The 20975-nt window shown below is 41.9% G+C and overlaps 2 protein-coding genes across 9 annotated transcripts in view; both read right to left on the reverse strand.

Moving 5' to 3' along the window:
- Positions 1 to 121: 121 nt before the first annotated feature.
- On the reverse strand, positions 122 to 8365 carry nkrf (NFKB repressing factor). 2 transcript variants are annotated; one of them, XM_061788478.1, is made up of 3 exons: positions 8014 to 8365; positions 6288 to 6411; positions 122 to 3296 (listed from the first exon to the last, which is right to left on the reverse strand). In XM_061788478.1, exons 2-3 carry the CDS (start codon positions 6376 to 6378, stop codon positions 1087 to 1089), a joined length of 2301 nt encoding a protein of 766 aa, XP_061644462.1. In that variant the 5' UTR covers positions 6379 to 6411; positions 8014 to 8365; the 3' UTR covers positions 122 to 1086. The 2 variants fall into 2 exon arrangements, with proteins under 2 accessions (XP_061644462.1, XP_061644463.1); XM_061788479.1 differs by having other exon boundaries at positions 8294 to 8321.
- Positions 8366 to 8987: 622 nt separating this feature from the next.
- The window catches only part of septin6 (septin 6), a 28906-nt gene continuing 16918 nt past the window's right edge, over positions 8988 to 20975 (reverse strand). The window contains exons 8-11 of one of the 7 annotated variants that reach the window (XM_061788486.1): positions 20835 to 20967; positions 20542 to 20732; positions 13260 to 13307; positions 8988 to 9656 (exon numbers count right to left, since the gene is read on the reverse strand). In XM_061788486.1, coding sequence (XP_061644470.1) covers positions 13304 to 13307; positions 20542 to 20732; positions 20835 to 20967 — 328 coding nt within the window. In that variant the 3' untranslated portion in view covers positions 8988 to 9656; positions 13260 to 13303. Of the gene's footprint in view, positions 10023 to 10143; positions 12240 to 13259; positions 13308 to 15040; positions 15424 to 20541; positions 20733 to 20834; positions 20968 to 20975 lie in introns of those variants that run through there. The other 6 variants (XM_061788485.1, XM_061788484.1, XM_061788482.1 and 3 more) reach the window with 6 other exon arrangements.

Genomic DNA, 20975 nt, shown 5'->3' on the forward strand with positions numbered 1-20975 from the left:
CCATGGAAAGTGCTACCACTATTGTGAGTATTGGATCAGAGATGCATTACTTGTTACTTGGGCTGACTCATGCTGGGACCGGGTTGCGTTATGGCCCACCTAAAAAAACGGACAACTGAGATTGTGGAAAAACTGTTTAATGATATATCTCAACAAAAAAGTACTTCTTTGTTCTGTCTTTGCACGTTTTCAGCAAGTATCTTCAAACATTTAATGTATTAAGAACCAAAATATAACAATGACAAAGGGTCTTCAAAACAGCTCGCAATTCAGACAAAACCATTTTCATTTAACATATGGGCTGGGCAATTCATCGAATTTCAATCTTGATTTCAATTTTGAACTCTCACAGTTATAAAAACATTCTAAGAAAAACAAGTAATGTGCGGCAGGCGCAGTGCTTGTTGTGTCCAGGTTGCGGAAGGAACTTGCTCTCCATTTGAGAGTTCGACAGCAAAAGAAAATAATACTTAACTCACTATTAGTGACCTAAGTATTCAGTTTTTTGCTGTTCAACTCTCAAATAGGCGGCATGTCCCAAAGTTTCGTTGACCATCCTCCACGCTTAACCACCTGAGCATGGATGCCGGGGCAGTCCTCTATTATGAATGCTTTAACGACCATAAAATTCAAAATATTGAGGCGATCATTCTGATATTTTTAGAGGTTTAAGTGGGCAGATGTACAGATCTCCACACATTTTGTGACAACTGATTGCAGTTTTTCAATGTTAAGCTTTTTCTCGATAGGGAGCGTACAGAGGAGTCTCCAATGAAATTGATTTCACCGCAACTCCTTGGTGACCCAGCTATTCTCCAGATGTCGGGGAGACTCGAGTCGCCATAGTCTCCAGGCCAGTGAAATAGGCCCTTAAGGAAATATTGACACTCATCAGAACACTGTAGAGAATCTTATGGAAAAGTAAAGGTGACATGAAAACACATTCAAAAGATTGAGGACATCTCATGGGAAAGGAATGCAGGAACCGTCCAGGCCTGACTTGAAGAGTCAAAATCGTGAATGTGGATTTGTTACACCCTTGATTTATTCGCAAGTCAAAGCTGGCATCTGGAGTTGACATGCAAATTAGTAAAAGGCCTGAGGTTTGACCAGTTCGTAGCGACCCACTTGTCCTTCCTGCAGTAGCTGGCCAATGAGCTGATCAGTGTCCACTCTGCGACTGACAACGAGGAAGCGCTGCCTGCCCTGTCCGTACGACTTGCTCCGTAGGCCATACTTTTGGGACACCTGGTGGATCTGCTTGCGCTCGTCGTTGGTCAGGTCGGTGGAGAAGCGCAGGTCGTCCTGTCGGTCCGAGCTGACGTAGTTTCGAATGATGTCCTCGATGTCCCGTTTGCTGAGCTGGCTCCCTAACTTGTCTGTGTCCATACCCAAGCCCTCCCTCGAGAACTGCTCCTTGACTTTGATGGGCTCGGCGATACCTTCTCCATCTCGGCCCAAGCCTCCTCCTGTCCAGCCCATCTTGCGCAGCAGCTGGTTCCCAATGTTGTCCTCCTTTATCTTCTGCCTCGTGGCCTCCTCGCCTGAGCGACCCAGGATCTGGGAACGAGATATGGCATCGTTGTGACCCTCCTTTCTAAGGTTGGACTTGACCACGGCCTGCGTCTGTCTCAAAGTGGCCAAGGCCTCCTGTGCCGCGATGTGCTTCACCTGCTTTTTGGCTCCCACGCCTGCTGCGACATATTGTCCTTCCAAGTACACTTCGCATCTCCAGCGATGATCAGGCAAACAGATGAACTTGTAGTCGGCTGTCACCTTGTTGAACTGAGCCGTGTCGTTTATGATGCACACAGCGTTGTCTGAATTCTCCAAGATGACCAGCTCGCTCAGCTGCTTCTTTTTCATGCCGAACTGCCCACCGGACGACTCTGTCTGCTGATTTCCCCTTGTGTGCTGAGGCGCTTGCTGCTGGTGCTGTCGTTCCGCCTGGTTCATGCGCAACTTTGCCAGCGCCTCAGCTGCTGCGGCATGCTTGGAGTTCTTTTTGGTGCCGCTGGCCTGTGCCACCATTTCATCCTGCACGTAGACGCTACACAGCCAGGAGCCGTTGGGCAGCTGCTCAAATTTATAGTCCACCTTCATGTGACTGAAAGCGGCAGAATTGTTGAGAATGCATATGGCATCCTGGGCGTTATCCATGACCACAAACTCAGTCCAGTGCTTGCTCATGTCAGGCTCGTAGGGGCCCTTAAAACTGGGATAACCTATGTTTTCCGGGTTCCAAAGTGCAGGCGTGAAGGTGGGGATAGGGCAGTTAATCTGGCACACGACGACATCATTGAGCATTGTGTGCCTGTACTTACGCGACACCACACACACCTCGACGGGCTTCATGAAGAGTTTGACGGCGTGTTCGGAGGCGCGGTCCCTCGCTCCGTTTTTACTGCCTGAGTATCCCGTGGCCAGATAGACTCCCTGACACCTCAGCTCGCAGGCGTAGCCGTCCACCGGCACTTTGCGGTTCTTGGGTAGGTCGGAATGAGGGATATCCTTCAGGTTGACGTAAATGTATTGAGGGTTGGTCTTGCAGGCCTGGATGCTGCGGCTCAACATGAAACTGTAATTTGGAGCCTCCGTTCCAGTTGCGTACTGAGGGTCCCAAAAAGAGGCCGCCAACGCGGATGCCAGACCTGCGACGAGCCTCTGCTTTTCGACTAACGTGGCCTGGTTGATATGGAGGGGCTGCGGCAAAGCCCCCGGATAAGCGGTGGCAGGGCTGCTGTACACTCGATTATGAGGGCGGTCCTGGTGGCTGTACCCCAAACCCTGACGTCCACAGTCCCAGCCAACTGATCTGTTTCCTCCCCCGTATCCATTGTGCCTGTATGGCTGCGAGTAGGAATCTGTGTTGCGAGAGGTATGGGCCTCATACTTGTTTGTATAGTTTCGTTGCATTTTTTCCATGAAATTTGATGACAAGCCACGACCTCCGTAGCCTAAGCCAGCAAGGCCGCCGGAGGGAACATTATTTCTGTCCCGGTCTCGACCCCTACGGGAAGCCCAAGAGTCAAAGCTGTGAGATGGCACTCTATCAAAAGCAGGCCTGAGGGAGGTGCTTGATGCTCTGCCAGTGCTGCTGTAGGAAGCGTGTTCATATTCCCTGTATCGCCAACCATGCAAATCACTCCTTCTGGTTTGCTTATCGTTTTCCTTCTCATCAGGGCCACTTCGTCCTCCTCCTCCCCCGCTGCTGCCGCCACTAACAAAGTGCACAGGCTCAAATCGAGGTCGCGAACCAAACTGTGACACGGGCATCTTCCTCATTGGCTCTTCTCCTGCAAATATATGACACAGAAAACTTAGTAAGGACATAATTTGATTTCTGACATTTGTAAGATGGCAAATACATACATATCATATAAGGTGGCAAAGGTATACCGGTACTAGGAAAGTACCGCCATATCTCGCCATCAAAAAGAAAATACCAGATTTTTAGTACCAGTACTTCTGTGCAATTTGGCAGATGTCTTCTTTTTTAGCAAAATGCTTGCTAAGTATGCTTGCTTCAAAAATGCCGTCAGGCCTGCAAAATATTTACAGTATTTGTATGTGGAAAGAACGTAAGCCAGACGAGCTTAATGCGGTAGAATGAAGCCCGTTTTATTCAGCCACCAGGCCCCACCAGGGGGCGAACATATGGTTAAGGCTTCATTAAGGGCCAGCACCGCTCTCCATGGCCAACTTCAAAATAAAACCTTAAAGTTGCATTTTTGTCCACTATAGTAATATAACAAGCTTTCATTTTGAAGTTGGCCATCTCACCACGTTGATGGAGAGGCGGCCTGTCACGGTAACAAATTATTAACAATCGTTGCAGCGGCTGCCTTGACTTGACGTTTTCGGCTGCCCTGACCGCAATTAAAAAATGTCGTAAGTAAACAGAGAGGCCAATCACAACTGTTGAGTTCTTTGAAACTTGCGACTGTGCACGACTTACCAATGGTCAAGCAGAACAACAGAGACATATCCTTCCTTGACAATTCACTACATTGACGGGGATTTTCAAATGAAAAGTCGGTGCATACAGCCTAATGTTAGTGCGTTATATTCATTAACTGTATTTGTTTCCATTAAGTTGCAATTCATGATTGCACTTTGTAAAAGCATATTTATTCAGTTAGCCCTTGGAAAAGTATATATATTTTTGGGTACATTTATTTTGATTATAATCTATCATTTATTCTTATTTAAAGATTCATTTTGCACCCAAACTGTCACATATTTGTTGAAAGGTAGTGCAATAAAAAAATAGCTTTTACCCTTAACATAAGGAATAAATCGTGATTAATAATCGTGATTACGATATTGATCAAAATAATAGTGATTATTTTCCCTTGTGAAGGCAGTACTTCATTACCAAGATGCCGAATTACACTTGTAGAGATGCCAACCCCTATCATCACCTTTAAGGAACATGAAACATTTTGGAAGGAACATTTTGATTTTGCCAGGAACATTTGCTTCTCAGCCAAAACAAACAAGTCACCAGAAAGACTGCAAACAACACATTTTTAGTATGATAAATCTGTACAGTATTTTACAAGTTCTGTGGCTGTTTAGCTTCTTAGCTCGCAAGCTTCTTAGCTCATGGGCTATCAAACATAATAAACAGCTGTTTAATGAGAATTTAAAGAGTATGGAAAAAAATATTGTGTCCATTTTATTTATCGAACAATAAGTCGATATAGTAATTATCGTGACAGGCCAAGTGCCCCAAGCAGCGGACACATAGCCAAATACAAATTCTATATTTATTGTGCTGCTTATGAGAAACAATCGGTGTTTGCAAACACTAACCTGTGTAGCTCTGCTTAACTTTTGGATTTGACATAATACTGCTTCAATCTAAAAATTCAACATTACCATCTCTGAACTCCTGTCCACCAAGCTCCTCCAGATCAAGTGTCTCGTTGGCCATCTGCCAGCGGATTTACAGCTTCCAGACAGGAAGGACTTAGTAGGTGAGGCTGGGGGAAAACCACCTCTTCCACACACACCATCAGCCCCAGGGCACCCCAAGGATGTGTCCTCTCTCTATTGCTCTTTTCTCTCTACACAAATGGCTGCACATCAGCGGACCAACTGTCAAAACTCCTGAAGTTTGCAGACACCACCACAGTCATCTGCCTCATCATATACAGTGACAAGTCAGCATAACAACAGGAATTTGAGCAGCTGGTGCTCTGGTGTGGCCAACACAACTTAGAGCTGAGCTAGAGATGATTGTGTACTTAAGGAAACATCCTTCGCCACAGCTGCCTCTCACGCTGTCCAACTGCCCTGTGTCAACTGTCAAAACCTTCACGTTCCTGGGAATTAGTCTCTCATTAACTCAATCCTCAAAAAGACCTAGCAAAGAATGTACTTCTTGCGGCTGCTGACGAAGCACGGCCTGCCACAGGAGCTGTTGAGGCAGTTCTATACAGGAGTCATTGAATCAGTCCTGTGTTCATCCATCATGGACAGTTAGGACTGCCGAAAAGATTATCGGTACACCCTACCCACTCATAAGGACTTGCACGCCGCACGAACTAAGACAAAGGCAGGCAAAATTTTCTTGGACCCAAAGGATCCTGGTCACCACCTTTTTCAGCTTCTTCTCTCAGGTAGGCGCTATCGAATAATACACACTAAAAGCAGCAGACATTCCAACACCTTCTTTCCATCTTTCCATTAACTTGACAGTTGACTTCTAATTCCAGAGTGACATTGCCATTTTTTTGCCAATTTTGTACCCCTGTTAGGACATTATCATCCCAACATTATATTATCACCGTACTCATTGTTGTAGCTTTGTAGCTTAGCTCTGCATTAGTTGCATAATTGTTGTTGATTGCCATTTACATGAATTATAAAGAGTGCACCATTTGCAGAATTGTCACTGCATCACAATACTAGTGACTTTAAATTGCTTGACGACTCTGCATCATTTGCACAATTGTCATTGTATCAGCATTACCACATAACTGGTACCTTCTCAGTGCTCAATCACTCTCCATACTTTTTATGTCCTAAATGTATAATTTGTCATAGTGGCTGTTTGTTGTTATACTAGAGTGGCTCCAGCTGCCGGAGAAAAAATTCCTTGTGTGTTTTCACGTTCTTGGCCACCAATGATGATGATTCTGAAAATGCCAGCTCTTTATCCAGCCTAGTCATGGGAGAATCTCGGTATAGGTCTGTGTGTGTGTGTGTGTGTGTGTGTGTACAAGCTATTAATAATGTCTCCTTTAAATCATATTTGATTTCAATTAAATAACACTCACCGCCATCAAAAGAAATATGTCTCTTCTTTGCTTCAGAGCTATGGCTCGGGTCAAAGGTGCGCATTTCGCCAGCACTGCTGCCCTCTGCCATCACCAGCAGCCCCCAGTCAAAACCAGGCCATACCTGTGAAGCGCATTTAAAAACATGTTACTTTGATATGCACCAAGGCACACAACAATTCAACAGATTTTAAAGACATCAATTGTAAAGATCTGTTCATTCACCTCAGGGAGTCCTCGGTTAATGATTTACACTGATTTCAAGGCTACAAAGGTAATTAATGAAGTAGGTTGCGCAACAGCGTAAGAGTAAGTCTCATCACAGCGCAAGACAGGAATGCTCAGTTTCCGCCATAATTACTACTTTTTGATTTAATCATTTCATATGGATGTTCTAGAAGTGTTTTTCATACAAAGTGCCAAAAGTATTCGCTCACCTGCCTTGACTCATATGATTTTAAGTGATATCTAAATCTATATGGTTTAATATGATGTTGGTCTACCTTTTGCAGGTATAACAGCTTCAACTCTTGTGGGAAGGCTTTGAACAAGGTTTCGGAGTGAGTTTAGGGGAATTTTTGCCCATTCTTCCAGGAGCATATTTGTGAGGTCACACACTGATGTTGGATGAGAAGGCCTGGCTCACTGTCCACTCGAAATCAACTCGAAGGTGTTCTATTGGGTTGAGGGTAGGACTCTGTGCAGGGCAGTCAATTTCATCCATACAAAATTATCTCATCCATGTTTTTATGGACCTTGCTTTGTGCACTGGTGCACAGACATGTTGGAACAGGAAGGGGTAATCCCCAAACTGTTTGACTGTCCAAAATCTCCTTACACTGGAGCTCAGTGGCTAATATTTTGGACATTTCCAACTTTGTGGGAACAGTTTGGAGATGGCCCCTTCCTGTTCCAAAACGAGTGTGCATGAGTACACAAATCAAGTTTCATAAAGAAATGGATGACAGTTTGATGTGGATGAACGTGGCTGGCCTGCACAATCCTGACCTCAAACCTATAGAGACTGAGAGCCAGGCCTTACAACAATTATATACCTTTACTCCTACATTAGCCAAGTTTAGTAATAGACTATGGCACTGCACCAAAATATGTGGTCAAGCGGTTCAACAAGACATACTCGGTTACCTCTGTGCTCACTGTTCATTTGATTTTGTATTTTTCTCACAAATATTTACTCAAATTACTACTTTACTACTGCGTATGCACAAGTTACTGATCAGACTACGACGCCATCCGACCTACGTACGATTTCACAATTCCGTCGTAATCAGAGGACCCCTGCATCGGGTACGCCTATTTGACTGCTAATGCAAATGTAAATAAAGGAACTTATAAGAGACACGATTGAGTTGACAGTGAGGTGTTTTTTATTTTTATTCTTTATTAAGACTTGCTTACAATAAAGCCTCCTTGGGAATCAGATAACGGAGAAGGATATATTAGCATGACGGATGGGCAGTGACGCTATCAGGTCAATACATCCATAGATATGAATAATACTTTTCACAATGTTACGGCAAATCCATGCAATTTAAGACTAACCTTGGGGGGGTGGGGGGAATACAGTTCTAGGTGTGTCTGTTTGTGTTTAAATGACCGAATGAAGGAGGCCGATAGGTAGCTTCGCTATCCATCAGCGTTGCATCCGAAGGTTTCATTTCAAGACGGTTTTGTGAGTGTCAGCATGTATGTGTAGTACTCTTACCTTTATCGGCAGGTAGCCCGTATCGACTCAGCAGCTGTTTTTCAGTTGAATTTAGTTTGAAATATATATATTAGCCGTCGCGTTAGCCTCATTTGCTAACTAATGTTAGCAATTGACTTTAGCTACTGACGTTAGCTGGCGCCGTAGCAGAAAATGAATACAACGACCGGTTCATTGTCGTTCTAAATCGCCTTCAAAGAAAATAAGGAAGTTTTAGGTCGGAGTCATTTAACGCCTCCTGAGAAGCATATAGAGTCTACCACGCGGACGGGAAACATAAATTTTCTGCTCCCGCTGGTATACATCCGTCATGGCGTCACAGCGTACTGGACCCACAATGCTTTGCGGCAAGTACAACAGAACGACATTAATGTATATTGTCCTACCACAGAAAACGCATTTTCAAAAGTCTATCTTTTAATTGAAATTATAAATACATAATACTCCGAATTTTCTAAATGTTTTAAATCCCAAAACCACTAAACTTGACCTCATTCAGTTAGAGCAAGTAAATATTGTTAAATAAACAACAAAAGCCTTATATTCTTGTTTCAATTTTTTTTTATTGAAAATGTACATGAATTAAATTGAACTTAGGCGAGATACTGAATTATTCGTCGTGTAGGAGAGGGTTTCTGACTACAAGATCGACAGATACTAGAAAAAATGTTTCTTTTGACACCAAAAATGTTACTTTGCACCACCAAGGAGCGTAGGTCATGAACAGCAAGGCTTCAATACACAAAATATATCCTTATAAATTATATAAATGCATGGGTACTCTTTTTTTTTTTTTTTTTTTTTTTTTTTTTTTAAATACTCCTACCTGGGTTCACTTCAACTCCATCTTATATGAATATTTGGCAACATAAGGAAGCTGAAATTATAGGATTTAACAAACTCATACTCAAGATTTGCACCATTTGGAGGAAACTAAGTTATTTAGGGGATTGAAATCAAGCAGGTCACAGCAGTAAAGAAATTGATTTATAAATGCATGCAAAATACAGAATACAGTAGGCTGGTGAATATTAAAGCACAATGTGTCAAAAAGGCCATTACATGTGATCTCCATGGTATTCAACAGTGGCATGTAAACATGGGCACATCAAAGAAGTGCTAACATTATTTCTATATTGCTTTGGCATAGTGTTGACTGTTCAATTTGGTGCTTTTTTAATATTTTTTATTACACAGTGTTCACGTTCATTTTAAATCATGTTTGAGTTAACAGGTCCCTATCCTCCCATGATTTGCAGAGGGCCTTAATTTAAATTTAAGATAAGTGGATTAAAACTGTCCAACCTGCCCCGCCAGCTCACGTTTAAGATCATTTTGTAGGGAACCTTTTCCATTACTTATTAAATATGTATTATGAGCATTTTGGGGGGGTTAAAGGTTTGGAGCTTTTTCATTTCAGTCCTCAGATGGGGCTGTAGGTTCCCCACCCCTGGTTCAGAGATACCATGTGAGTCCACGTAAGCCCACGTTTGACAAAAAGGAGATGATGCGATGGGAGGGAAGAAGAAAGTAACAAATGAGGTTGATACAGTAGAGGGCTGGAAGCAGAAGAGTTAAAGCTGCTTAGTTGTTGCTGAAGCTGCCATCCCCCTCTTCAGATGATCAAGACGCATTAAAAGAAGCTACAGAAAGAGGGAAAGAAAGACAGATGTTAGAGAGGCAGAAAAGCATCTGGTAGTAGGGAGTTTGGTTAGAATGCATCAAATGAAGAGAAAAAAAAGGAAAATGGGAAAAATGACAACAGAGTGAATATTTAAATGCTTTGATATGCCAACATGATTTAAAAATGCAAATGTGAAGCATGCAAATCATCATTTCAGCTTAAGTGGAGAAAGTTAGTTAGAGTCCTAGTGGAGTGAAAGAGGGAATTAAAGGAACAGTGGGTTGAAAAACAAAGGTATAAAAGACCCAAAAGGACAGGGTCTCAGAAATCCGGTGGCATTTAAGGACGGTCCCTTGGGACCTACTCAGTGCAGAGCCAGGGAGTACTGCAAAGGAAATACACACAAACCAGTAAACAAAGGAACAATGAGGGCCAAGGTCTCTGCTGTTGAGAGAATGAAACTGTAAACAATAATATACATACAGCATACACATTATTGCCTAATATGTTGGTGAGAACTGCCTTTATTTCCTCTGTACATTAATAGCTTTAAAAAAAATAACTACCAATGACTAAAAATGTGCCATTATAAAAACACACAGAAAAACAAAACAATTGGACTGACAACATACATACATACATACATACATACATTTCATCACATTTGTGTATTGAAAAAAAAAAAGTGCAAATGTGACCGCTAATACAAAAATATGCTTAAAAACGATGAGGTATGGGAGAAGTGGCAAAGCGATAAAGCAGGGCGAAACACTTATTGTGTACATGTCTGAGATCATGATTACAGTCTTTATTGGCACATTTTGGCACTGGACTCAGGATGATGCTAAGGCAGCATAACACAATAGTAGGTTGAGAAGATCCAATAGCTCACCTGGCTAGTTGTTTTTTAGGACAGGGCAGGCTTTGTACAATACATTTTTACTTTCTCCAAAGGAAGGCCTTAGGTGTTTGGTGAGACTAGAGTGAACTACCACTGTAAAATGAACAGCTGTACAGACCATGACAAACATAAAGCAGAAGGAAGCTGCTTAATCACGTCATTATTTTGCCAGTCAATATAAATTGTAATTAGGGCCACACAGAAAGGCAGAAAAAATAAAGCTGAAATTCCTTCCATCGTCTATACTGCGCCTACCCTCACTAAGGTCACAGGGTGAGCTGGAGCATATCCCAGCTGACTTTGGGCAAGAGGCGGGGTACACCCTGAACTGGTCGCCCCCCCCCCCCCCCCAATCGCAGGGCACATACTAAAAAACAGTCACAAATTTTGTGAAAAAAGCTATATAATACTTTGAGAAAAAAGGTGGAATTTCGAGAGAATGAAGTCTTAATTCAACAAAAAGTAGTTGTAATATTCTAAGCAAAAGTTGTCCATTTTTATTTTCTGTACCGCTTAACCTCACTAGGGTCACAGGCGTGCTGGAGCCTATCCCAGCTATCTTCGGGCGACAGGCGGGATACACCCTGAGCTGGTCGCCAGCTCTCAGGGCACATATAAACAAACAACCATTCACACTCACATTCACACCTACAGGCAATTTAGAGTCTTCAATTAACCTAGCATGCATGTTTTTGGGATGTGGGAGGAAACCGGAGTAAACCCACGCAGGCACGGGGAGAACATGCAAACTCCACACAGGCGCGCCGGGATTTGAACATCGCTCTTTTCAAAAATAAAACTGAAATATGATAATAAAATTTTTCAGCCTCAACATTTTGTGAGAATAAATTCATAATTACCGAGGGGGTAAAGTAGCAATACTACGAGAGGAAAAAAATGTAATATTAACAAGAAAAAACATCAGTTTCACAAGAATAAAGTTGTATTGAAACAAGAAAAAAAAGTTACAGGGCAAAAAGTTGTAGTTTCCGAAGCAAAATTTAATATGAGAAAATGTAAGCTTTAATACTGTATTACCATGAAAAAAGCTACATACAAACCCTACTGCTTTATTTACTAATTGTATTCTTGTAAAATTGCTTCGTTATTCTTGTAGAACTATGACTTTACGTTTTTGTTTTGTTCCTTTTCAGTGTGACCCCAATATTAACATATATAAGCAATTACAGCCTTTTTATTGTTTTTTTCCTACCATGTACATTAATTATAATTGCGATGGCAGCTTTCAACTACTAGCACGCTAGGCATGTGCTCACTGTCCCCCTACCTAAAAAAAAAAAAATCCACAAGTCACTAATTTCCGAACTCTTGTTTAAATATGAAGCTTTAACTATCTTTGTCCTTTTCAGGCCACATTTGAGGTAAGTTTCGCTTGAGCCTTGGTACATTTCTGCCCATCACAAACAACAGTCATTTTGTGTGTTAATATGGAAAATAAAAAGCACAATTACACCATGCAAGAGAGTCACTACAGAGAAAAATAAACAAGCGTGGAATGTATTTTGTGTAAAAAAATAAACATTATCAGAGTGGTGTGTTTAAAAAGGAGTCCAACTGAGCAATGCCCAGGACTGGAGGCATTTTGGGGGGTTGTTGGGAACTGGGTAGGGGTTCATTGTAAAGGACGATCATTCACAGCAGGGTGGCCACAAGAGTGCACTGTTCTACAGGAATCCTTCTCTGGAAATAAGAGAGACGGGCTGTTACTGCTTTGTTGCGTGAACATTAACATCTGTGACATCATCATTAATGGCCAGATGGCAACCAAAAGAGATTTGGGGTGTGAAATTTAATTTTGGAGTGTTTTTTTCTGCTCCTCTAAAATTGTTCAGAGATGCTCTACAGCAAGGGACCCTAACCATTTTTGTGCCATGGACCAGTTTCACATAAAGCAATGGTGTGACGGGCTGGCATAGAAGCAAATAAAAACAAATGATTACAAATGCAACTCAATATTAAGCAGAATGTAGGCATTGAATTTAGTGTGAGCCCTGTGCTTTCTATTCAACGAGAGAGTCCAATTTTTGAAAGACACTGACACCCAAAGTGTGTTACTTATGGCCAGTCTACTCTGTAATTTTGTTTTGATCCCTGTCATAGCAGAAAATCCATCTTCACAAATATAGGGTGTTGAAAATGGAATCCATGCATTTTGTTCATCTCTGGACATTTTGCCTTTAATGCTGTATCTCCTGTATATCTTTTGTTCAGTCTTTTTGTGTAGCCTGGAACCAAATGGTGCTCGGACTGGTTCCGGTCCAGTGGTTGGGACTGCTGCTACAACAGAACATGACAGGCACCATCTGTCCTTTCAGCCTTCCTCAGAGGTCCAGAAGTCTTAACATATGTCTCTTATGTCTCTCTCTTTTAGCCTTTGTGTGTGTGTGTGTGTGTGTGTGTGTGTGTGAGTGAGTCCTTTAAACAAAACATCCCTACAAACAGAGTTTGGTTCTTAGGCTCCTCGCTGTTTTGGCATGACCCTTTCGAAAGGCTCTTTGTGTGAAAGGCAGGGTGGGCAGCGAAGGGCCTCTCCACTAAAAGGAAACTTTTGTGTCTCCAAGGAGGACAGATGGAGCGACGAGATGATAAACTGGCTGATTTAGAAGCTGGCACGTGGGCGCTAAACACTCAATTTACATGAACGGTTGTTGTGGACAGTTGGTGTTTCATTAAATTGTGGGAAGATGGATCAGGTCTTACCAGAACAGGGTGCCTCAAGCAGCATGCATCAAGTGTAGGAGCAGTTAACTGGAAAATATGATGGATGCAACATGGGTGATACATGCATTCACACTTTGACATCCACACTACAAGCAGCACTCAATAACTGTGACCTGCAGGAAATGAGGTACCAGAACACAAATTGTATGTACAGAAAAACCTCTATGGTCAATCAATGCAATCCATTTCGTGACACCATTTGTTTGGATTTGGAAGCAATTTCTACAACTAGGGAATAACAGATTTTGAAACAATCTGTGGCAGAAATAGTGGTTTGCATGTCTGCCTTATAGTTCTACGGTTCTGGGTTCAATTCTCAGACTTTTCCTGAAAGTAATGGGTTGAATTCTGAATCCAACAATTGTATGGAAATTTGTATTTTGAGGTTCTTTTCCAATCGCCCTTCTTCTGTTAACAGCCCATGTTAAGGCCGGTCCCTTTTTGAAATAAGTGATGCCAAAAAGGCACTAAATGCTAAAGAAAAGTTTAAGCTTACACAGAAATATGTTTACTGAAAATTTGTGAATACATTTTCTTGATTGATTGATGGGAAATGACTGTTTTTCTTAAACACATTTTAATGAAGTGAGAGGATCTCTCTCTGAATGTTCTGAATTCCTGTTTTCATATGTTGTGCCTTAGCGGAGCAAATTAGTGAGGCTGAATCAACAGAGCCTCTGCCGGTTCCACCAATGGAGAGCACTCCATATTGCTTCTAACTGCTTCATGACGCAATTAAGCAACAATCAATTCTTCGATTAATGGATGACTATGACCATCCCTTGTATGACCTCAGGGCCGTTCGACTTTAGAGGTTCCACTGTACAAATAAATATTGTTGGAATTGGTGGGAGTGGGAATGTTGGGATTCAGTGATATAAACAGCAGTGTTATGGAAGATGAATATTCCTGCGGATACTTGGAAAGAGAAGAAGTGGTTTGTGAGGTTAAAGCTAGCAAAAGGAGTCCTCTAAGTGCAAGCATTTTCTTCCTTTGCTAACATGCACACAACAGTCACATTATCAATGACACGGCAAAAATGATAGAGTTCTTCTGGTTCAAATGGCCGCCTCTAAGCAAACATGACAAAAAAACATGTTCTAATGAACCCCACGAGGGGCATAAAAAGAGTTCAATGCAAAGATTGAGTGGACAACCAGCCTCTGGTTCCCCAAATCAGTTAAACATAGTTAAATTTATGAATTGTGTTGAGATCTGAGGAACATTTATTGCAGTGAAATAGAGCAAGCCTGCTTTCTTTTTGCTGATTTGAGAAAAAAAATTAATCTTAAGAGGAAAGCTTCAGAAAGCCTTTAGCGCTCTGAAAAATCCAGTGAATTAAAGTAGAACAATTTACAGATTTGCTGTTAATGAGCAGAGACAAAGAACACACACACTTGGGTGACATAAGAGGAGGGGGCTAAAATTAAACCCTACTAAATTTGACATCCAGCTACAACATTAAGACACTACATGGACAGGGGCGCACATAAAAAAGTTTGGTCTTGTTCTCAAATGAGCACCAGAGGTTGTTGCTTGGTGCTCATTTTTGATAAATATTTAGAAAGTTATGAATCTTTAAAACCAGCGAAAATGTTTTCATTTCTGGCCATCTTACTGTATTACTGATTCAATAGCGGTGAAGATTTTGTGTGACCATTTTGTTGAATCTGAGTTTCAAACTTCATCTTTATCCTATTTATTTTATTCTCACCTTCAAATATCAAGCAAGTCACAATGTATGTGTGTGTGTTGGGGGGGGGGGGGGGGGGGGGGGTGTTACCAAGATAGTCAAGTTGGGTCATACAAACTTGCTTAGTCACAACATATATTGGATTGTTGATCAAATGTCACCTTATCGTGGTGGAGGGGTGTGTGTAGGAGCAAAGTTGTATGGGGCTTTACGCCCCGAGTAGGGTCATCCATGGCAAACAGGTTCTAAGTGAGGGACCAGACAAAGTACAGCTCAGAGACCCCTATGATGAATAAAGGTTTCCCTTGTCCGGACGTGCCCCTCCTCTGGAGCCAGGCCTGGAGGTTAGGCTCGAAGGTGAGTGCCTGGTGACCGAGTCTTCACCCATGGGGCCCAGCCGGGCACAGCCCGATAAGACAACGTTCGTCCCCCTTCCCATGGGTTCACCACCTGTGGGAGGAGCCAAGGTGGTCGGATGTGAAGTGAGGTGGGTGGCGGCCTAAGGCAGGGACCTTGGCGGTCTGATCCCCGGCTACAGAAGCTAGTTCTAGGGACGTGGAATGTCACCTCTCTGGCAGGGAAGGAACCCCAGCTGGTGTGGAAGGTTGAGAAGTTCCAACTAGATATAGTTAGGCTCTGATGCCAGTTCTCTTGAGAGGGGTTGGATTTTCTTCTACTCTGGAGTTTCCCACAGTGAAAGGTGCTGAGCAGGTGTGGGCATACTTATTGCCCCTTGGCTCAGTGCCTATACATTGGGGTCTACCCCGGTGGACGAGAGTGTAGCCTTCGGGTGGGGGGACGGGTCCTGACTGTTGTTTGTGCCGATGCACCAAACAGCAGTTCAGAGTACCCACCCTTTTTGGATTCCTTGGAGGGGTTGCTGGAGAGCGCTCCCACTGGGGACTCCCTTGTTCTGCTAAGAGACTTCAATGCTAACATAAGCAATGACAGTCATACATGGAGTGGGGTGACTGGGAGGAAAACAATTGTTCAAAACAATCAGAACCTCTGTCAGTGCATGATTTCCTGGTACACAGATTATACTGACACGTACGTCAGAGCTCGGCTACCAAAATGGAAGAATGAGATGAAACAGCGTTGCTAAGATGGATGGGAGACAAATTTCATTTAAAATAAATACATTAATTAAATAAATAAATAAATTATAAATAAACTACCCAATAGAAGCCTTGATGAGCGTAGTTTTGTGCAAATTGTGCAAAAGGGAGTTTTCATAGGACTGAAGCACTTCAACCCTCCGACATGTGATCCAGTTTTTTACTGCCATGCAGAAACCATTTCAATGCAATACAGTTATGAAAAAAACTGTCCTAAAATGGCAATTTAACTTTACGTCTGTTTAGTTTGGGCCAGGGACATTTTCTATTAGTTTTTCTAAAATGTATTTTTCCAGAGTTAACAATATTACTGTCTGTCAATTATTTGACTCGGTTGTCCACTAAAATTTATTTAAATTAAACCATGTTGCTTTTTGGGACACATTTTGTTATATGATTAAAAGGCGATTAATCAAGATTAATTACAAACCCTGTACATTTTTATTTATTCATATTATTATTTATTTTTTTATCAAGTTCAACCTCTAGTTTAAATACTTATACATTTACACAAGTAAGTGATCATGTAGGTGTTCATTAAGGTGAATACATGTACTTATATCTAGTGATGTAAATGTTACTATGTACAGCGGTGTGAAAAAGTGTTTACCCTCTTCCTGATTAATTTTTTTGCATGTTTGTGACAATTAATTTTTCCATAATCAAACAAATTTAAATATTAGTCAAAGACAACAAAAGTAATAACAAAATGCAATTTTTAAATGTTTTTTATTATTGAGGAAGAAAAAAAATCCAAACCTACATGGCCTGTGTGAAAAAGTGACTACCCCCCTGTTAAACCATAACTGTGGTTTATCATACCAGAGTTCAACTTCTCAAGCCACACCCAGAACTGATACTGCCATACCTGTTTCTCTATGGAGCAATCACTTAAGTAGGACCTACCTGACAAGGTGAAGTAGACCAAAAGATCCTCAAAAGCTAGACATCATGCCGAGATCTAAAGAAATTCAGGAAAAAATGAGAAAAAGTAATTGAGATCTATCAGAGTGGAAAAGGTTATAAAGCCATTTCTAAAGCTTTAAGACTCCAGCGAACCACAGTGACATCCATTAGCCACAAATGGTGAAAACACGGAACAGGTGAACCTTTCCAGGAGTGGCTGGCCAACCAAGATTACCCCAAGAGCACAGCGATGACTCATCCAAGAAGGCACAAAAGAACCCACAACACCATCCAAAGAACTGCAGGCCTCACTTGCCTCAGTTAAGGTGAGTGTTCATGACTCCACCATCAGAAAGAGACTGGGCAAAAATGGCCTGCATGGCAGAGTTCCAAAACAAAAACCACTGCTGAGCTAAAAGAACATTAAGGCTCGTCTCAATTTTGCCAGAAGACAAGTGATGATGGGCGGCACAGTGGACGGCTGGTTAGCACATCTGCCTCACAGTTCTGAGGACCGGGATTCAAATCCCGGCCCTGCCTGGGTGTAGTTTGCATGTTCTCCCCGTGGGTTTTCTACAGGTACTCCGGTTTCCTCCCACATCCCAAAAACATGCGTAGTAGCGTGATTGAAGACTCTAAATTGCCCGTAGGTGTGACTTGAGTGTGAATGGTTGTTTGTTTATATGTGTGCCCTGCGATTGGCTGGCGACCAGTTCAGGGTCTCGTCCAAAGATAGCTAGGATAGGCTCCAGCATGCTCGTGACCCTAGTGAGGATAAGCGGTACAGAAAATGGATGAACATCTTGATGATATAACACCGCATTTCAGAAAAGAAAATCATACCAACAGTAAAATATGGTGGCGGTAGTGTGATGGTCTGGGGCTGTTTTGCTAATTCAGGAGCTGGAAGACTTGCTGTGATAAATGGAACTATGAATTCTGCTGTATACCAAAAAAATCCTGAAGGTGAATGTCCTAGCCATCTGTTCGTGACCTCAAGCTGAAACACACCTGGGTTCTGCAGCAGGACAATGATCCAAAACACACCAGCAAGACCACCTCTGAATGGCTGAAGAAAAACAAAATGAAGACTTTGGAGTGGCTTAGTCAAACCCCTGACCTGAATCCTATTGAGATGCTGTAGTATGACCTTAAAAAGGCAGTTCATGCTCAAAAACCCTCTAATGTGGCTGAATTACAACAATTTTCCCAAAGATGAGTGGGCCAAAATTCCTCCACAGCGCTGTAAGAGACTCACTGCAAATTATCGCAAACATTGATTGATTGCAGTTGTTGCTGGTCAAGGTGGACCAACCAGTTATTAGGTTTGGGGAGCAATCACATTTTCACACAGGGCCATGTAGGTTGGAATTTTTTTCTCCCTTAAAAATAAAAACCTTTATTTAAAAACTGCATTTTGCGTTTACTTGTGTTGTCTTTGACTATTTTTTTTTTTTTATTTGTTTGATGATGGGAAACATTTAAGTGTGACAAACATGCAAAAAAAAAAAAAAAAATCAGGAAGGGGGAAAACACTTTTCCAAACAACAGTATGTATTAATTTGTTTTGTATGCATGCAAATGGACACACAGTATGTTGTATTGTTCAAATACTACTCAACATCTCTGACAAAACACTACAATATTCTTTTCTAAACTTCAGCACTTAAAAACAAACAAAACAAATAACATTGCTGATATAAAATATTTAATCTACATTAATAGACTTCACACTGATCTGATCGTCCTTGATCGGTATCGGCAAAATTAGCATTCTGTGCTGATCGGCTTTAATGTCATAATTCGACGATCCGATCAATGACATCGTCGAGCAGCTCTTCACAAGACATTTACTCCGCGTCGCCGTCACGTATGAATCCAAAAGCTAGTTTATTTGTAGTCTTGTTTGCGTAGTACTATAACTACCTGATGGCCAATAAAGTTTACTTTCAATCTTGTGGATGAAAAAACACCTCGTCGGTGTGGGGCTATTTTGCAGTGTCTCAGAAAAACAACATACAAGTTATTTGCAGTCTGTGCACAACAACAGTCATGGGCAATGTCATCTAAATGCTTCAACACAACAAATTTGATCAGGCACCTGAAGAATGTACACAAGGAGCAGCATGTGGCATTCAAGCACCGCAGCGTGGGGAAAAAAATAATAATAATTATAATAATAATTAAAAAAATAATAAATAAAGGAAAAGCCAAACGGACGCAAGCTCTGTACAACACCCGTCCGAGAAAGTTAGAGTAAGCATGTCATTAACAGTATTTATTAAAGTTATTTAATTGCAATAAAGTAATTTAATTACAGTAAGTGAGCACCCATTATTTCTGTTATGTTGATGTTGTAATGTTGATTTGACCTAAACTTATGTCAGTGACCAATCCTTGAATGCCCCCTAGGGTCATTGATGTTTTAACTTTTGTCTAAAATGCTAGAGAATACGTTTGAAGATACTCCAGTATACAGTACACAAGTATACACAATAAATGAACAAGTCATGTAAACAGACGCATTGCTCCATCTGGTGATCGGTCCGGTGATCAAGTACCGTTTTTTTAAACTTGCTGATCGGTGATCGGCCCCAAAAATCCTGATCGTGTAAAGCCTATACATTAATATACTTTTTATCTTCGAGGCCCCCCCTCTTGGCTGACATATGCTATCCCTTAACTCATTTCTGGTTTTCGGAATGTCCTGTGTGTGGCTGTGTATTCCATTTTCTCTCGAGACATACACACTTATAACAGTAATCTGCTTTTCATAGTTTCATTTTTTTTGTCCTATTCGGCTGTAAGGTCCAGCAGAAATGAGGATCTGTATCCCTTTTATGGGGAACAGTTTTACTGTTCTTGATGACGGCACTTGACAGCACAGTTGATTTCTCTCAACTGTAACGAACCCGGTTCCAGTAAGACTTGGGTGAAAATTGTATTTAAATTGTATTTTATTCCAGTGTTTACTTCGTAACATTTAACGATAGCTTAGCGCCGGCTTGGCATGGTTCAGCCATATTCCCCTGTTCATTACTCCTGCCCTCCTTTCATGATCATGGTACTTGTTCAAATTGTAGCTTATTCGCCACCATGAAGGCAATGATTAGTGACGTTTAGCGGAGCGCCGTTTTAGCCACAATAGCAACTAGTAGCTAGCCAGCGGCAGCAAAGGAGCTTCCCATCAGATGGGCTCGAAGCTAGTTTGTTTACACGGAAGAAAATGTGATGACACGGAGGTAAATGTGCTGACATCATCAACAAACATTATGGCGATTGGTTGGTGGAGTCAGTCTTTGTCAGCCAATCACAGACGTGGTACTTTGATGGCAAACGCGTGATAGCCCCTTGTTGCTAACTGGCAAATTTAAGTTACTTAGACAACCGCGCATGTCATCTCATCTTCTCCGGATTGCACTATTTTCGACTTCATCGTAACATTGGAACACATGGGAACTGCCCAGAACAAAATAGAGCCAAATCCGAACACTTGGCATCTCTGCATATAGTAAAGTTATGATGTTAAAATGGAGACACTTACTTCTTCTTCTCTTTGTCCCGCTTGAGCGTGGTGGAGCCCCCTGCCTGCTGGGCTTGATTCTGCAAGAGCTCAGTGGCAGTCTTTTTCTGTTTGAACGTGTTGAGCTCGTCGTCCAGGGACTTCCTTTTATCCTCCAGCTTCTTCTTCTCGTCCTGGTGCAGCTTCTTCAAGCGGTCAAACTTCTCGTGCAACTGTGCGGGGCAATGATGGAGGAGACGTATGAAATGAAAGGAAAATGAAATCAGGTGAGGTGCTCTGGGACATGGCAGTAGCAGTGGGTTAACGACGCTAACCTCTTTCTCTGCTTCTTTGAGCTCCGCCTCCTTCTCTTTCACTCTCTGGACGAACATTTGCCGCATTTCTTCTTCCTTCTTCTGCAGCTCACCCATGAACTCATTCCTCTTTGCTTCGTATGTCTCTTGCAGACTAGCATG

The sequence above is a fragment of the Phyllopteryx taeniolatus genome, chromosome 10 (assembly GCF_024500385.1).
Source record: "Phyllopteryx taeniolatus isolate TA_2022b chromosome 10, UOR_Ptae_1.2, whole genome shotgun sequence".
In the NCBI taxonomy this organism is placed as follows: domain Eukaryota; kingdom Metazoa; phylum Chordata; class Actinopteri; order Syngnathiformes; family Syngnathidae; genus Phyllopteryx; species Phyllopteryx taeniolatus.